We start from the raw sequence: 17,094 nt of genomic DNA on the forward strand, positions 1-17,094 counted from the left end.
GTCCCCTGCATCGGCAGGCGGACTCTCAACCACTGCGCCACCAGGGAAGCCCGAGTCTTCATCTTTGAAAGGGAGTAAGAAAGTTCCAATTTCCTCTATAACCTTAAAAAAAAATGACAATGGCATAACCATGTACTGAAAGCCTGAATAGACACATTAAAAAAAAAATACAGTCTTGGGACTTCCCTGGTGGTGCAGTGGTTAAGAACCCCCCTGCCAATGCAGGGGACACAAGTTCGATCCCTGGTCCGGGAAGATCCCACATGCCACGGAGCAGCTAAGCCTGTGCGCCACAACTACTGAGCCTGCACTCTAGAGTCCATGTGCCACAACTACTGAGCCCACGTGCTGCAAATACTGAAGCCTGTGTGCCTAGAGCCCGTGCTCCGCAACAAGAGAAGCCACAGCAATGAGAAGCCCGTGCCCCTGCTCGCCGCAACTAGAGAAAGCCCGCGTGCAGCAACGAAGACCCAACGCAGCCAAAAAAAAAAAAAAAATGCATTCTTACCTTTCCAAGATTTTCCTGTTCAGCAATATTTTTGGTATACTGTTCCCTGGGGAGTAAACATAATGATTTAGTTTACATTTACTTCAATCGATTTGATCATACAACTAAATTATAAATTAACATATCTATCTAAACATATTAGACAATACAGTTCAGAGTACTAGAGTCAGAATGAAACCCATTATCAAACACTCCCTTTTCCAATCTTTAGTCAGTTCATCTAATAAACAGTAATATAAGGAGAAAACCGAGGCAAAATATCATGTAAGAAGTACTATTTCCAGTTAATGTACACTTAAATCAATGGCAATCCATTTGCTTAAATTACACTTTTTTTTAAAGAGGTTTGCAGAAGAGAGAAAGGATACACATTTTAAAAATACATTAAATAGCATCTAACCCAGCAATCCAACTTCTAGGAAGTCATCCTACAGAAAAACTCTCATAAGTTAATAAAGATGAAAGCAAAGACTATTACTTCACCATTGCTTAGAGTAGTGAAAATCTGCAACCAACTAAATGTTGATAGATGGGGAAATGTTTAAATAAATTATGGTACATCCGTTCAAAGGAATAATACAGAGTTGTAAAAAAAGAATGAGGTAGATCTATAAATACTATAGTGGAAAAAATTCTAGATAAATTATTAAGAAAAAAACTGTATATGTAGTTTAATTTTATTTATGTATACACACATATACAGACATACTAGCAAAAGCATGGGAAAAGAATATGGGATCATATACAACAAAATATTAACAGTAGACATTTATGAGGTACGGCAGTGTGGACAACATTCAATTTTTGTGTGCTATACTTGATAATGGTTACTTTTTGTTTTTATAAGTATTCCTTTTGTAAGCTAAAAAAGTTACAAATTTTTAATGTAAAAATAGAAATAAAAATAACATCATATTGTATTTTTTAAACAAAGGTATAATTATATTTTAATATTATATAAGACAAAAAGTGAGATTTAAAGTGTTAAGGACAAAGATTGAAGGATGAGGACACAGGAACCAAGTACAAAGGAACCAATGACAAGAAGATAAGAGATTTTAGACCTCAAATTTGTATGGAAAAAGACTATATTTCTGTGTAAAGCTACACAGTAGTACTTAAGAAGAAATTAAACAACACAAAATTGGGAATCTAAAAAATCATAAACCAAAAAGACAAACTCTAGCAGCTTAAGTGAAGAAAGATTTGCATTTATGTAAAAAGGGAGGTAAACATGATTAGAACAGAGAACGGCAATCAAAAGTACCTGAAGTCCTTACAGAGCTGAAGTGAAGGTAGAATTTGTGCACAGGAATAAGAGTGGAAGGAAATAGACACAATGTTGATGAACCTTCATTTTGCCCTTAAAATTTATGAGACACTAAGTCAAAATTGTTTACCTTTCTAGCTCTCCAATGAAAAAAAGCTGGGAGGAAATAAATGACATATCCCTCAAGAAGAATGTAGTTATAATTAAGAGAGCTTTAAATAATTCATTTATTACCCTAGGCCTGAGGAATGTCCAAACTGTTTTAGAATTTCCATTTATATTTTATCAAGAAATCAACAGGCACATGCTCTTTCCCCATAACACCAATATGTAATTTTAATTTATTCAATGAATTTATTCAAGAAATAATTACAGAGCACCTGTTATGTACCAAGCATGCCCTGGGATTTCAAAAAGAAAACAGGACAGACAGGGTCCTTGCCCTCTAGGAATTCATACTATATCATTTCCAAAATATTGCTGCATACATTATATTTAACTTGAGCCTCTGTGGTATATATTATTCTCCTTATTTTATAGATGAGGAATGATTTGTCCAAGGTCACAAAACTAGGAACTGGAAAAATCAGGTTAGAAACAATTTTATGGTCTCTCTCTAGTACTTTGATATATAATATGCTGCCTCTTTAAATAAAATTAAAATTTGCAGATGATCTTTCAAAACAAAGCTAATTTCTTACACCTTTGGCCTTACCAGGAAGTACCATAAAAGTAGAAAATGAAATAACATTAAAAATAGTGTCTACAATAGTAATAATATTTTAAACATGTATCAGTGAGTTTAGAGTATAATTAACTCCATTTTATTCTTAACATTCTTATCATGTACTACTCTAGTCAGGGCGCAGTATTTTTCTATTGGAAAACTGAGGAATGGTAAAGGTTTACAATGATTTTTAAAATGATGAAGAGGAATATCTAGCTAGAAAACTGTTAAGAAAACCAATAGTTCAGGAGCTATATTTCCTTTTTTACTATGTATATTGATCACTTTGGAAGAAAAGAAACAATTTCTAAAACTTTTATTTTTCAAGAACAAAATTAACTTCTCACATTTGTGAAATATTAGCAACGACTATATAGATTTAATGAGCAAAGTTTACATTCAATGAAAGAATTTGAATAAGTACATTCAGTATGTTTTTTTTAATGTAGACTTATTATTTTTTAAAATTATTTATTTATTTATTTATTTGGCTGTGTCGGGTCTTAGTTGCGGCATTTGGGATCTTTTGTTGCGATGCGCAGACTCTCTAGTTGTGGCGCGCGGGCTCCAGAGCGTGCGGGCTTCAGTACATGCAGCACGCAGGCTCTCTAGTTGTGGCATGTGGGCTCCAGAGTGCGCAGGCTCAGTAGTTGCAGTATGTGGGCTTAGTTGCTCTGCGGCATGTGGGATCTTAGTTCCCTGACCAGGGATCGAACCTGTGTCCCCCTGCATTGCAGGGGGATTCTTAACCACTGGACCACCAGGGAAGTCCCTGTATGTTTAATATGTTAGACTATTAAAAATTAATATCCTATTTATAGGATATTTTTGGTCTGGCCTGCATTATATAAAAAAAATTTAGACTTTGCAAAACATTCTATTTCTTAGATTCCTTTTGTAATATTAATGTATATGCCACTAAAAATCTCAACTGCAGTCTAGAATAAATGCGAATCCTACACTTCATTTGAGTTCTTACCGAATGGTAAAAGCAAAACATTTGAATTATGATAAGGGGCAAAGAAATCTTATCTTGTTCATTACTGCATTTTATCAAAGCTAGCAATTCAACTATAAACGTATTTTTTAAGACAGCATTTGATTTATTACAATATGCTGCAAGCTAGGATTACAAAAAGAAAAAAATCACCATATAAAGACTAGTAGTATTTATACACCCTTTTTTGTTTTAAAGGCTGACACACTGCGATCACACAGTTTCTAGCTGAAATGCAGTCACTCACACTGCACAATGAGCAGGCCAACAACCAGAGTCCAGGCCATGTAGGACTTGAAAAATAGACCAACCTTAGTGCTTTTAAAAAAGCAATTATGAAATTATATGTACTCCTGAGGAGGGGATAATGGGGATTAACTGCTTAATGGTTGTAAAAGTTTCTGTTTCGGGTGATGAAAAAGTTTTGGTAATATATAGTGGTTATGGTTGCATAGTATTTTTAATGTAATCAATGCAACACTTTTAATTATACACTTAAAAATGGCAAATTTTATGTTATTTACCTTTTGCCACAATAAAAAAGTAAGCAAGCAAGCAAGCAAAATTATATGTATTCTTACTTAGTCAGCAGGGCTGGACTATCCAGAAGATGTTTAACAAGATTTAATCCTAAATAATATCTTACTATATGCTTATTTAAGTACTCTGACTTTGTATAATTCCATCTCATTTATAAAACTTCTATAGATTAAAACATTAAGTAACTCAATATAAAAACAACAAAATTACTTGCCTAATTGCCTTTCTTTTTTCTTGTTGATCAGAAGAGACATATGTCTTCATTTCATCAGTAGCACGACAAAGTTGTACTTCTAGATTCTAAATGGAAAGACTAAGGTTTAGGTTAAGTCCTTGATACAGAAAAATGTCAGAAAAGTTTTTGATCCACTTTCTTTGTCTTACCTTAATCATACAATTTGTATAATGGTATCTACTTTCGTCTTGAAGACATTCTTCACGGAGTCCTCTGACTTCCTAAGGTATATAATTTTAAATGGGCAACATTATTGAAAGAATAATCAGATACAGAAAGGATGACTAAATTTACAACAAAAGAAATACCATCAGAGTATTTCCTCTTCTGCAACCGAAACTTTATTATAAAAGACTAGGTTGCAATCTTTTCTAGAGACCACTCATATCACTCTACAACCTATAAGTTTAGTTATTTATTAAGTACCTACTGTGTGCCCAGCTCTGTGCTAGGTGCTGGGGACAGCGGGTGAACAAGACAGGTCCCTGCTCTCATTCAAGTAGAGGAAACAGACATAAACAAGGAAACATGTAATGAAGGTAGTTTCAGATGGGAAAAAGTGCTATGAAGAAAATTCTGCAGTAGAATGTGATAGGGTGACTGAGTGGGCAATGTTAGGTGATCAGAGAAGACCTCTAGGAGGATGTGACATTTAGGGTGAGACCTAAAAGGTGAAAAGGAGAGATCAAGGCAAAGAGTTGGTGATAGAGTATCCCAAAGAGAGAAGAATACATGCAAAACCCCCAAGGTGAAAACAAGCTTGGCCTGTTTGAAGTAGAAGAAGGTGGCCAGTGTGGCTGGGGCCCTGTGGGCGAGGAGTAGAGCACATGGATACGAAGTTCATGGAAGCAGGTAGGGCCTTACAGACCACAGTTCTGAAGTTAGATTTTAAGTGCAACAGGAAGCCAGTGGAGGGTAGCCTAAGTGCTGTATAGGTTTCTTTGGCTGCTCTATGGAGAATAAACCTTAGGAAGGCAAGCGTGGAAGGGGAGAGTAGGTGGGAGGTTACAGTGCGAGTCTAGGGGGCTTGGACACTGGCGGTAGGGGTGCAGATGGAGAATTTAGTATGTACACATCAAGTTTGAAGAAATACAAATCTCTGCAGCTTAGGAGACAGACTCAGGGGATGAGGGTAAATATTAGGGAATCTTTTGACATTGGTAGTGAAAATATGCACATACAGGCAGTTTCTGCTAAGTTGTTAAAATAAAAACTGTCTTCTTACCTGTTCTAATTTGGACCGATTGCTTTCAAGGCCTGCTGCACAGCTATCATACTGGGATTTCTTTTCATCACACTCCTGGGTTAATTCCTAGTATGAAAAGGGTAATTAACTGAATAAGTAAAAAACAAAGGCCTAAAATATGGCTCTGAAACAATACATGCCCTTGTCAGTCTTGTAACTTAACTCTAAGCTTCTTGGCATACTTAGGAGTTATTTATACAACAATCAGACATTTGAGAATTATGACAGATGAAGGTGCCGATAAAAACAATAGCTGCCATGTATCGAGCTGTGTGCCAGGCTCTCTGTTAGAAGCTGGGGATAAAACAGTGAGCAAAACAGCCAAAAATCCTTCCCCTCAAGTAATGCTCAGACAAGTAAACAGGCTGAGTGCTATGATGGATGAATGCAAGGTGTTATAGGAGCACATGGGACGCTCACTGGACCTAACCCAGGCTTGGGGATCAGTGCGGACAACCTCCTGGAGAAATTGATATCTAAGCTGAGGTACGAAGGATTAGTAAGAATAGTTAGAGGGGACAAGAGGAGGAGAATGTTCATAAAAAAAGGAACACTATGTATGAAGTCTTAGACTTGGAACTAGAGAGAAGAAGGACAATTTAGGACATATAAGTAGTTTATTACACTGGAGCATGTCTGGGAAGTGTGAGAAGAGGCTGAAGACTTTGGCAGAGGCCTGATCAGAACTTTGTAAAAACCATGTTAAGGGTGTTTGAGCTTTACCTTTAACAATAACTAAGTCTCAAAACAACCTCTTGAGGTAGGTATTAATATCCCCACATCGTGCAAGGACAAGTATCTTGCAAAAGACTGTATTGCTGGAAAGATGTGTTAGAATTTGAATTCAGGCTGTTTGAGTAGTTTCACACTTTCTTCTAACATAATATTTTGAAACTGATAATCTGAAAATCTTCTTCTACCAACACCTGGAAATGCTAAAAGTATCAACAAATGCTTGATAAGGTAGGGCAAACATCCTTTCAGATCCAGAGCTAACTGAACCCTCAAGGAAGTAAAAGGAGGATGACAGCCTATGGCTACACTTGGTGAAGGAACTGGGAGTCAATCTTGATAACAGAATGATTATAATGTCCAGGCAGGGCAAAAGACCTGGAAACCTGTGAATAAAGGGTTAACACCAGGCCTGATTGAATCAGGCCAGCCTGGGAATGACCTTGGTTTCACACAGCACAGTTTCCTTGGGAACTGGAGAGTTAACATAAATGGGTAATATTGTGTGGTGCTTCTGCTGTGTGGGACTACATCTGGTTTGGGGTGACTAGCACAGTATAAAAGATTGGTGGGAAAAAGGAGCCATGGCTTTTGTGAATCAAAGTGACCTACAGACATCTAAGGCTCTCATGGTTGACAGTCACATACACCCCAAGTGGGAGAAGGGGCAACAGAGGCTGTGTACTTGGGTAGCTGCTGGGCCTGTCAATGAGATGAAGATACTATAGTATATGAAAGCCTTTTTTTGTTTGTGAGTTTGATGGCCAAACTGATCAGTAAATGCAGCCATGCTACTTCAGAGGAGGATGGAAAAAAGGAGTCTGTCCTCAGGCAGGTTTGGGATTTGGATTTACCCTACCTACATGGTCTAAGAACTCCTAAGCTGAGACATTAACTCAAAATTAGCTCCAAGCTTGTGATATTCCTAAAACACCTGGCAGAACAACAGCAAAACCACTCTGGAGGGACACACCCTCCATCTTAGCTGCCAGGACTCAAGAGACAAAATCTTACTAAAGATAAACTCACAATCCAAAAGTATAAATATATAAGGAACAATCAATCCATTATGAGTGAGAATCAGAAGATATAAAACACACAGCAGGACTATACCTCCAGGAACTTCGAATACTAGAAGAAAGTCTATTAAATAAATGTGCTTAAAATAATTAAAGTTATGAAGAAGGAACTGAAAATAAAAGACTAAAAAAGGCACAGTGAGTAAAAATAGACAAAAATGAAAAAAAAAGTCACTGAAATTAAAAACTAAGTAGGTGACATAAACATAAGATTGGCTCAGGAGATAAAAGAATGAACTAGAAAACAGAGCTGAAGAAATTATCCAAAATTCATCACAGAGAGAGACAAAGAGATGAAAATATGAAAATGAGGTTAAACAACAGGGAACAGAATAAATATGTCTAACATATATCTAACAGGAGTTGCTGAAGAACAGACTAGAAAGACCAGGGGAGAGAATATTTGAAGATATCATGTAGAATTCTTCCAGAATTAATGGGAGACAAAAAAGCACAGATTCCAGCAGAGCAGATAAAACGAAATCTATACTTAGATCATGGCAGTGAAACTGGACAACACCAAAGACAAAGGTAAAAATATTAAAACCATCTACAGATTTAAGGCAATCCCTATCAAAATACCAATGTTACTTTTCACACAGCTAGAACAAATAATTTAAAAACTTGTATGGATACACAAAAGACCCTGAATAGCCAAAACAATCTTCAGAAAGTAGAATAGAGCTAGAGGTCATACTCCCTGACTTCAGACTATACTACAAAACTATGGTAATCAAAACAGTATGGTACTGGCAACAAAAACAGACACATAGATCAATGGAAAAGAATAGAGAGCCCAGAAATAAACCCACACACTTAATGGTCAACTAATCTATGACAAAGGAGGCAAGAATACACAATTGAGAAAAGACTGTCTCTGCAACAAGTGGTGCTGGGAGAACTGGACAGCTAAGTGTAAAGGAATGAAATTGGAACATTTCCTCACACCATGTACAAAAATAAACTCAAAATGGAAAAGGGAACCCTCCTGCATTGTTGGCGGGAATGTAAATTGATACAGCCACTATGGAAAACAGTATGGAGGTTCCTTAAAAAACTAAAAATAGAACTACCATATGACCCAGCAATCCCACTACTGGGCATATACCCTGAGAAAACCATAATTCAAAAAGACACATGTACCACAATCGGAACCTGAAAAAAAAAAAAAAGGTTGGGAAGAACCTAGGGGCAGGACAGAAATAAAGATGCAGATGTAGGGAATGGACTTGAGGACATGGGGAGGGGGAAGGGTAAGCTGGGACGAAGTGAGAGAGTGGCATGGACATATATACACTACCAAATGTAAAATAGATAGCTAGTGGGAAGCAGCCGCATAGCATAGGGAGATCAGCTCGGTGCTTTGTGAGCACCTAAAGGGGTGGGATAGGGAGGGTGGGAGGGAGGAGAAATGGGGATATACGTATATGTATAGCTGATTTACTTTGTTATACAGCAGAAACTAACACACTGTTGTAAAGGAATTTTACTCCAATAAAGATGTTAAAACAAAAGAAAACTAATAAGCAAAATAAACTCAAAATGGATTAAAAACCTAAATGTAAAAAAACCATAAAACTCCCAGAAGAAAACACTCTTTGACCTAAATCACAGCCATATTTTTTGAGTCTGTCTCCTAAAACAAAGGAAACAAAAGCAAAAATAAACCAATGGGACCTAATCAAACTTAAAAGCTTTTGCATAGCAGAGGAAACCATGGACAAAACGGAAGATAACCTACTGAATGGGAGAAAACATTTACAAATGATATCATTGATAAGAGGTTAATATCCAAAATATATAAACAGCTCATATAACTCAAAAAAAAAAACAGTTAAAAAATGGGCAGAAGACCTGAAAAGACATTTTTCCAAAGAAAATATACAGATGGCCAACAGGAACATGAAAACATGCTCAATATCATTAATCATCAGCGAAATACAAATCAAACCCACAATGAGATATCACCTCACACCTGTCAGAATGGCTATCATCAAAAAAGACCACAAATAACAAATATTGGTAAGGATGTGGAGAAAAGGGAACCTTTGTACATTTTTTATGAGAATGTAAATTGGTGCAGCCACTGTGGTAAACAGTATGGAGGTTCCTCAAAAAACTAAAAATAGAACTACCATATGATCCAGCAATTCCACTCCTGAGTATATATCCAAAGAAAATGAAAACATTAATTTGAAAAGATATATGCATTCCAATGTTCATAGCAGCATTATTTACAACAGCCAAGACATGGAAGCAACCTAAGTGTCGATCAAGAGATGAATGGAAAAAGAAGATGTGGTATATATATATATATATGTATATATATATATATATATACACACACACACACACACACACACACACACACACAAAATGGAATACTACTCAGCCATTAAAAAGAATGAAATTTTGCCATTTACAACAACGTGGATGAACTTGGAGGGTACTATGCTTAGTGAAATAAGTCAGAAAGAGAAAGACAAATACTGTATGATATTACTTTTCTGTGGAATCTAAATAATAAAACAAACTAGTGACTATAACAAAAATTAAAACTAAATATAGGGAAGACATTACCTAAAAAGAAATGAGAATTAAACCGATAGCAGATCCCTCAACACAACAAGAGAAAGCAGAAAGCAATGAAAATAATTTTTTTTTCTGACCAAGTCACTATGTAAGAAGAAAAACAAAGATGGTTTACTTTTGGCAATGATTCTTTACTGAGAGAACTACTAAAAGAAAAAAAAATAAAACAAGGAAGTTTCATTTCAGGAAGAAGAAAACTGAATCCAGAAGTAAGGAATAAAGTACATGAAGCAATGGTGAGAACTGCTAAATATGTGGGTAAATCTAAACAGGAAATGACTGTATGAAGCAGTAATTACAACAGTAATGACCACCATGACAACCACTTTTAGAGATGAAGAAATAAAATGGAAATAAAATACCACAGGATAACAACTCATGTGTAAGGCAGGAGAGGGTGTTAAATTATTCTGAGGTTCCTGTATTGTTCAGGAGATTAACAATTGTTCAGCTGATTAACTTTAGGCAGGAAAAATATGCTAAAAATTTAAGAGTAAACAATATCAGAATAGACGAAGATAGAAAAGGAAATAAAGGGAAAAAAGAATATAAAGAAAACAGGATTGGTGCAACGGAAGGCAGAAAGAGGAAAAGAAACATAGAAAAGCACAGTACATAGGATGTTCAAAATAGAAATAAATTCCAATGTATCAATAATAAGAGTAAATGTAAATGGGACTAAACTCACCAATTAAAAGACAGATTCTCACACTGTAAAGCAACTATACTCCAATAAAAATTTTTTTAAAAAAAGATTCTCAAACTGGATGTAAGAAACTATATCCACACAAAATCCAACTATATGCTATTTATGAGACTTACATAGGACAAAAATAAGGACATAGAAAGCTGAAAGTGAACAAATGAAAAGACATACCAAGCAACACTAATCATAAGAAAGCTGCCACACTTACGTTAAGGGCAAACAAAATAAGGCTCCTAGACAAAAAGCACTGGAAGGAATAAAGAGTCATAAAATAATGATAAAATGAATAATTTTAAGTGTTTTTTTTAAAAACCAGGCATCTTTAAATTGTGGTAAAATACACAAAAAATTTACCATTTTAAACTTTTTTTTTTTTTTTTTTTTTTCCGGTACGCGGGCCTCTCACTGTTGTGGCCTCTCCCGTTGCGGAGCACAGGCTCCGGACGCGCAGGGTCAGCGGCCATGGCTCACGGGCCCAGCCGCTCCGCGGCATGTGGGATCTTCCCGGACCGGGGCACGAACCCGTGTCCCCTGCATCGGCAGGTGGACTCTCAACCACTGCGCCACCAGGGAAGCCCCATTTTAACCATTTTTAAGGCTACAGTTCAGCTGTATTAAAAACATTCACATTATTGTGCAACCAATCTCCAGAACTCTTTTCACCGTGCCAAACTGAAACTCTATACTCATTACACCACAAGTCCCCCATTAACCAGGAAGTTTTGAACAACACATTTAAGAAGCTTAATCTGACAAACACATGGAGAACCCAGCACTCAACAACTGGAAAATACATTCTTTTCCGGATCAAGTCACTAAAAAAATTATGTTGGCCTCAGCTCTCTCCATGGCCACACTTAACTCTCAAAGACTGTGGAGCTACACTTTAAAAATCCTCAAGGAAAGAAAGCATGATGTAAGGGTTTTTATGCTCAATCAAGCAGTTGTTGAAATATTTAAGGCAACAAACTCTAGATTTGCAAGAACTCATCAGGTGATATTGCTCTACTAAGCTTTGAGGACTCTACTAGAAAACAAATGAGAGACAATAAAAAGTAGGAAAATGGGCAGTGAGAGGATTGTTAATGAGCACTGAATCTGACAAGTACAGGTATAATACTAAAGACAAAAGTGGGAACTAGGGTAATAGAACAGAACACAAATGTTATATGCCCTGACAATGTAGACACGATACCATAAAACCTGCAGGGAGGGGAAGGGGAAAAGGTGGTGGAAGGTAGAATGAATAAGCCAGCTTCCTCAATTATTAATTGCTGGGGATGGATGGGGGAATGTCAAAATATAATTTAAACCTGATGAATCAAGTCATAGTATAAGCATATTACAAGTATAAAGGCAAACAGTAAGAAAGACAATACAAATGACCAAAATCAGGTGCTAAAGCAGAGGGAAGGAGAAGTTAGAGGAAAAATACCAATTTCATCACTATTCATAGTGGGGATTAATACATACTAAAAACAGAAATGGATGATTAATGGTGGCATTACAGATATAACCAGTAGAGCAAAACCAGAGCCAGAAAATATGAGAGAGAGAGAGACACAGACACAGAGAATGAACAGAGGAATTTATTTTTATAGGCTTTAAAGTCAGAAGCAAAACATAAAATGCGCAAAGACCAAATATGTCTGCATATCAATAAATATGAATTGGCTAAACTTATTTATTCAAATAAACCTTTCAGATTATGTCACAACACAAAACACAGTTCAAGATCTATTCAGAGACACACCTAAAACAAGGTAAATTTTTAAAAGCTGAAAGCAAAAGATGGGCAAAAGTATAGCAGGCAAATGCAAACAAAAGGAAGCAAACATTAATATCAGTCAGAGTTGACTTCTGGCACCCCAACAAAAAAAAAGCCTTTGTTTTTTTTAGAGAGTAGAACAAAGGTGTGGAGATCAAACTTCAGGTAGCCAATAAATAATTATCCATTCATGAATTTTCAGAAAATTTCTGGAAAATATATAAGGAACTGTTATCAGTTATTATTTTTGAGGAGTATGCTAGGGGTGGGGTGGAGAGAGAGAAATAATTTCTATTCTTTCCCTTAACCAATTCCTTACAGTTTGAATTCTGGCCAAGAGCATGGTTTTACTTCTATAAGAAAAAGCAATCAACAAGAAATATTTCAGTGAAATCAATAATTACTATGTTGTATATATACTCTAAAACAAGTATTTTAGCTTTTTCCCATATATTAGCAATTATACATATTATGTCATTTAATTACATATAATTTATGGAACAGCATCTAAAAAAACAAACATGAAGATTTTCAAGATGCTATCTAATTCTAGATAATTATAAAAGATTTAGATAAATATAAGTTGTGATTTTCAAAGTCTTGAGATTTTCAAACAGTTATGAATATTCAAATTTATAACAAAATGCAAATAAAAAGAATGGAAGTGTACTAACACTTCACTATAAAATTTCCTAAATATTTGAGAGTTGTCCATGAAAGCAAGAAGTATAAAGTATTTTTAAGTACTCCTGCACTTTAACAATATGATAATACATCTGAGTAGTTTTGAATGTTAAATATACTTACACAAGTTAAAAATAAACACTATTCAAAGCAGAGAACAATTACTAATTTCAGTTAATATTTGGCAACAGCTTAAAGTCAATAAAGCAGCTTTTTTTTCAGTATATTTTTTATTACAAAAGGTTTCTGGGTAAAAATAGAACTATAGGGACTTCCGGGTGGCGCAGTGGTTAGGAATCTGCCTGCCAATGCAGGGGACATGGGTTCGATCCCTGGTCCGGGAAGATCCCACGTGCCGCAGAGCAACTAAGCCCGTGCACCACAACTACTGAGCCTGCGCTCTAGAGCCCGCAAGCCACAACTACTGAGCCCACGCTCCACAACTACTGAAGCCTGTGCGCCTAAAGCCTGTGCTCCCCAACAAGAGAAGCCACTGAAATGAGAAGCCTGTGCACCGCAATGAAGACCCAACGCAGCCAAAAAAAAAAAAAAGAACTATACATGGATGTGGGAGATTAACACATGGAGCTAAGCAAAATGAGCATCAAGGACTCACCAACTGCACTGAATTCAAACATTTAAAAAAACTAAAAAGTTGGGCTTCCCTGGTGGCGCAGTGGTTGAGAGTCCGCCTGCCGATGCAGGGGACACGGGTTCGTGCCCCAGTCCGGGAGGATCACACATGCCGCGGAGCAGCTGGGCCCGTGAGCCATGGCCGCTGAGGCTGCGCGTCCGGAGCCTGTGCTCCGCAACGGGAGAGGCCACAACAGTGAGAGGCCCGCATACCACAAAAAAAAAAAAAAAAAAAAGAAAATAAAAAGTTAATGAAAATGTGGGCAAGTTCTGTACTCTTAGATTTTTTAAATTATTGTAAGATATACATAAAATAAAAATTATCACTTAAACCATTTTTAAGTGTACAGTTCAGTGGCATTAAGTACCTTCACACTGCTGTGCAACCATCACCACCATCCATCTCCAGAACTCTTTTCATTTTCTAAAACTTAAACTCAGTACCCATTACTTTTCAACATGGCAGAAGACAGAGATGAAAATGCTTAGAGGACCTAGGTGCCCCTTGACCTGATGAATGTGTTAAGAACTGGAGAGTTGTATTATTTGAGAATAGTAGTGAGACAGCTATATTTCTTCGTAATGGAAGAGGCAGGAAGTACTCGACATACAGAGAAATCTAGTTAAATTGTATAAAAATGAACTTCAGGTTCTGGTTACATTATTATAATAAATGACTTTTTTTCTAATTTATTTATTTATTTTTTATTTATTTTTGGCTGTGTTGGGTCTTCGTCGCTGCACGCGGGCTTTCTCTAGTTGCAGCGCGCGGGCTTCTCATTGCTGTGGCTTCTCTTGTTGTGGAGCATGGGCTCTAGGTGTGTGGGCTTCAGTAGTTGTGGCACGTGGGCTCAGTAGTTGTGGCTCACGGGCTCTAGAGCACTGCCTCAGTAGTTGTGGTGCACAGGCTTAGTTGCTCTGTGGCATGGGGGAATCTCCCCGGACCAGGGCTTGAACCCTTGTCCCCTGCATTGGCAGGCAGATTCCTAACCACTGCGCCACCAAGAAAGTCCCTATAAGAAATGACTTTACAGAATTAAAGATCTGGTATATGATTTTACTTAGAAAACAGTTTAGTTGAAAAGCAATAGTATTCCTTCCTTTAAAACCATTTTTTAATAGTTATAATGATAAATACCTTTTAAAAAAGTCCTTATGTATTAGTCATTGCTGTTGCAAAGTACCTTATATGTGTTATTTAATTTTACAACCACCCTATTAAGAAGGGACTAGTTTACAGGTGAGGAAACTGAAGTTTATAGAGATGAAGTCATCTACCCAAGGTTATCTAGGGTCTGCCTGATTCTCTAGCCCATGTTCTTAAATCATTCTATCCATATTGTCTCCCTATAATTAGCACAATTGGTACCCTTTGCTTTTCAACTGCTGACATTTAGGATAAAGCTTATCCGAAATCTATGTGACATATGCCCTAAATGGCCCAACATTGACAGATGGCACAGTTTAGTTTCATACATTAAATGCTCCTTTTATTGAACTAATAAATTATCAATATATTTCAAAAGAATTAACAAGTGTGGAGCAGAATGGCACCGTATAGAGGAAGAGGGCTTTGAACTCACAGAGACTGCAGTTCGAGTCCTTGTACCAACACTTAAGTCATCTTAAACAAGTTATTTGACTTCCCTAAGCCTCAATTTCCTTATCTAAGGACAATCTGAAAATATTTTATAGTTGTGAATATTAAATGCATGAATGAGAAAGCATTAAGAGAACACTGTGAGGGCTCAATAATAATTATATATATATATTTAAAAAATTTTTTTGGGGGGGGGCTGTGTTGGGTCTTCGTTTCTGTGCGAGGGTTTTCTCTAGTTGCGGCAAGTGGGGGCCACTCTTCATCGTGGTGCGCGGGCCTCTCACTGTCGCGGCCTCTCTTGTTGCGGAGCACAGGCTCCAGATGCGCAGGCTCAGTAGTTGTGGCTCATGGGCCTAGTTGCTCCGCAGCATGTGGGATCTTCCCAGACCAGGGCTCGAACCCGTGTCCCCTGCATTGGCAGGCAGACTCTCAACCACTGCGCCACCAGGGAAGCCCTCAATAATAATTATTTATATAATTCTGTAGAGGTCTGCTTCTAGCTCTAGAAGATTCTTGCCACTTATATTTATACTTGATTTTTAAAATACTTTAAGAAATGTTCTGTTAATGAATTCAACAAATATTTATTGAACAACTACATTATTCTAAACGTGGTTCTATAAACCAGACACTCACAACTCTGGTAGATATTACTGTAAGGACCTGAATAGCAAATTTTTTTTAACTCCCAAAACAGAGAATTCCCTGGTGGTCCAGTGGTTAGGCCTCCATGCTTTCACTGCCGAGGGTCCACCCAGGGTCGGGGAGCTAAGATCCCACAAGCTGCGTGTTGTGGCAAAAAAAAACCCCAAATACAAAAAACAAAAATAAACTCTAAGTACACGAAGTAATTTCATTTGCATCATATAGTATTAAACCAAAACCCAAGAGGGTCTTTCCTGAAGTCTTCTCAGACTTCATCTAGTCTTACTCCATGCTCTTTTCGGTAACTGCATCTTCTCCTGAGCTGTGATCAAACATCACATCTAGGCAGATGATTACACACTTCAGCTTGAGCCCCGATATCTTCTCCTGAACTCTTGCTGGATTTTAACTTTGAAGTGTCTATAAGAAATTCATCATTTCTCCTCTTCTTCACCCACTGCTACCACCAAAACTAGCTCTTCCTCATCCCTAATCTGCACTGTTAGTGGTTTCAAACCTCAAAATTATTTTGCTATCTCTTGTTCCCTTGTCCATAATTAGTGTTCTTCCGTATACCATTCAGATCTATTCCTTCTTGTCCATTCCTTCCACCAACACTAGTTTGGGACCTCATTCCCTCTAACTTAGGCTATCAAAAAGCATTTGATGTCACTTTTATTTGTTGAAAAGAATAATTATAAAGACTATGGCAGGGCTTCCCTTGTGGCGCAGTGGTTGCGCGTCCGCCTGCCGATGCAGGGGAACCGGGTTTGCGCCCCGGTCTGGGAGGATCCCGCATGCCGCGGAGCGGCTGGGCCCGTGAGCCATGGCCGCTGAGCCTGCGCGTCCGGAGCCTGTGCTCCACAACGGGAGAGGTCACAGCAGAGGGAGGCCCGCATACCACAAACAAACAAACAAACAAACAAAACAAAACAAAACAAAAAAAAGACTATGGCAAACAAGGGAAATATATTAACTGAATAGAACCTTAAAGTAACTAAATGCAATGTATACTACCATTCCAACCATGTAGAAAAAGGGCTTCCCTGGTGGCGCAGTGGTTGAGAGTCCGCCTGCCAATGCAGGGGACACGGGTTCGTGCCCCGGTCCGGGAAGATCCCACATGCCACGG

The 17,094-nt window shown here is 37.4% G+C and overlaps 1 protein-coding gene across 8 annotated transcripts in view; it reads right to left on the reverse strand.

Moving 5' to 3' along the window:
- IFT81 (intraflagellar transport 81) overlaps positions 1–17,094 on the reverse strand; it is a 120,330-nt gene that overhangs the window by 42,419 nt on the left and 60,817 nt on the right. For all 8 annotated transcript variants that reach the window (XM_028480215.2, XM_055080366.1, XM_055080363.1 and 5 more), the window contains 4 exons: positions 5,503–5,589; positions 4,427–4,498; positions 4,257–4,342; positions 509–554 (listed from right to left, as the gene is read on the reverse strand). In XM_028480215.2, the coding sequence (XP_028336016.1) occupies positions 509–554; positions 4,257–4,342; positions 4,427–4,498; positions 5,503–5,589 (291 nt within the window). The remainder of the gene's footprint in view (positions 1–508; positions 555–4,256; positions 4,343–4,426; positions 4,499–5,502; positions 5,590–17,094) is intronic.

Source organism: Physeter macrocephalus, chromosome 19, assembly GCF_002837175.3.
Source record: "Physeter macrocephalus isolate SW-GA chromosome 19, ASM283717v5, whole genome shotgun sequence".
Lineage (NCBI taxonomy): Eukaryota > Metazoa > Chordata > Mammalia > Artiodactyla > Physeteridae > Physeter > Physeter macrocephalus.